Consider the following 1,841-nt stretch of genomic DNA (forward strand, 5'->3'; position numbering starts at 1 on the left):
TCAATCTAGAAATTATAATAGCTAGCCAGAAACAGAACCACCTACTTCTACTTTATTTTGTTTGTTTGTTTGTTTATAAATATAATTTATTGTCAAATTACTTCTTTAATTTTTTATTTATTTTTAATTTTTTAATGTTTTGTTTATTTCTAAGAGAGACAGAGAGATAAAGCCAGCGTGAACAGGGGAGGATCAGAGAGAGAGGGAGACACAGAATCTGAAACAGGCTCCAGGCTCTGAGCTGGTTGTCAGCACAGAGCCCAATGCGGGGGTCAAACTCACAAACCATGAGATCATGACCTGAGCCGAAGTTGGACGCTTAACTGACTGAGCCACCCAGGAGCCCCACTTCTATTTTATTTTTTAATGAAAATGGGCTAATCAGGCTTTGTTCAAGGATATGTATTAATTATTATACTCATACTTCACTGGGCTGAGAAGGAAAAAAATTCATGGAAAAGTCAGTGGTCAGGCCAGTTGAGATTTTCAAGACACGTGTTTAGAAATGCACCAATCAACAAGGTCCATTTCCATGACCAAAACAGTACATCCCAAAACATTTTACATCATTTTACATCTCTTACCTAAACAGGAGCTCCTCCCTGTCATGAAAAATGTATTTGTGTGTGTGTGGGGGGGGTAAATCTCTCTTTTATGTGCTGTGGGATTTGATGTCCTTAGAACCTGAAAAAATCCTGATGACACAGTCTCGTATCTGCTTGGTTTTCACCCCATAGACAATAGGGTTCATAGTGGGAGGCAAGAGCAGATAAATATTGGCCACAATGATGTGGCAAGATGGAGGGATCGTGTGGCCCCCAAAGCGGTGGGAAAAGAAGGAGAAGAAGGCTGGACTGTAGGAGAAAACAATGGCACAGATGTGGGCAGTGCAGGTGCTGAAGGCCTTCTGCCGAGCATCTACCGAGGAAAGGCTGACCACTGCCCGGAGGATCATGGTGTAGGAGATTGTGATGCACAGGATGTCAAAGCCCCCAATCAGGAGGGCAACCATCAGACCATAGACGGCATTGGCTTTGGTATTTCCACAGGATAACTTGGCTACAGACATGTGGTCACAGTAGGTGTGAGGAATTATATTCCCTCTGCAGTAGGGTAAGCGCTTGGTGAGAAAAGTGAAGGGAATAACGAGCAACACCCCTCTCAGGAAAGTAGCAAGCCCAACCTTTGCAATGACAGGATTGGTGAGGATAATTGAGTAGCGGAGTGGGTAGCAGATGGCCACATAACGGTCCAGGGCCATAAGCATGAGCACCCCAGACTCCATCCCTGTGAAGGTGTGGATGAAGAACATCTGGACCAGACATTCAACGAAACCAATTTCTTTGAGATGACACCAGAAGATGCTGAGAGCTTTGGGGATTGTACTGGAGCACATGACAATATCAGTTAGGGAAAGCATAGCTAAAAAGTAATACATGGGTCTGTGCAGGGAGTCCTCATAGCAAATGAGGTAGAGGAGCCCACAATTCCCTACCATTGCCACAACATACATGGAGCAGAATGGGAAGGAAATCCACAAGTGCATGTCTTCCAGTCCTGGGACTCCATTAAGAATGAATGAGGCTGGGGTCCAATTTGTTTTATTCAGCATTAGCATGATCAATTAGGCCTAAAATTCATGTGTGTTTTCCTAGAGTAAGAAAAAGAGAAGAAAAATATGGCTTATGACTATTGCTTTCCTCTCACCTCAATATTTTAAAATTCCACAGTGCATTTTAATGATCAGCCAAATTTTCTAAGGGCCAGGGATTAGGTTTTTTGGTCTCTTTGTTGTGTATTGATTAAGTCATCTGTTCATCTAACAATTTCTTATTAAGCAA

At 42.6% G+C, this 1,841-nt stretch overlaps 1 protein-coding gene across 1 annotated transcript; it reads right to left on the reverse strand.

The window, feature by feature from the left end:
* Positions 1 to 652: 652 nt before the first annotated feature.
* On the reverse strand, positions 653 to 1,618 carry LOC120226314 (olfactory receptor 52N4). The gene has a single exon (XM_039224506.1). It carries the CDS (start codon positions 1,616 to 1,618, stop codon positions 653 to 655), a length of 966 nt encoding a protein of 321 aa, XP_039080437.1.
* Between the last annotated feature and the right edge of the window lie 223 nt (positions 1,619 to 1,841).

Source organism: Hyaena hyaena, unplaced genomic scaffold (genome assembly GCF_003009895.1).
Source record: "Hyaena hyaena isolate Hyena2069 unplaced genomic scaffold, ASM300989v1 scaffold_1659, whole genome shotgun sequence".
Taxonomy (NCBI): domain Eukaryota; kingdom Metazoa; phylum Chordata; class Mammalia; order Carnivora; family Hyaenidae; genus Hyaena; species Hyaena hyaena.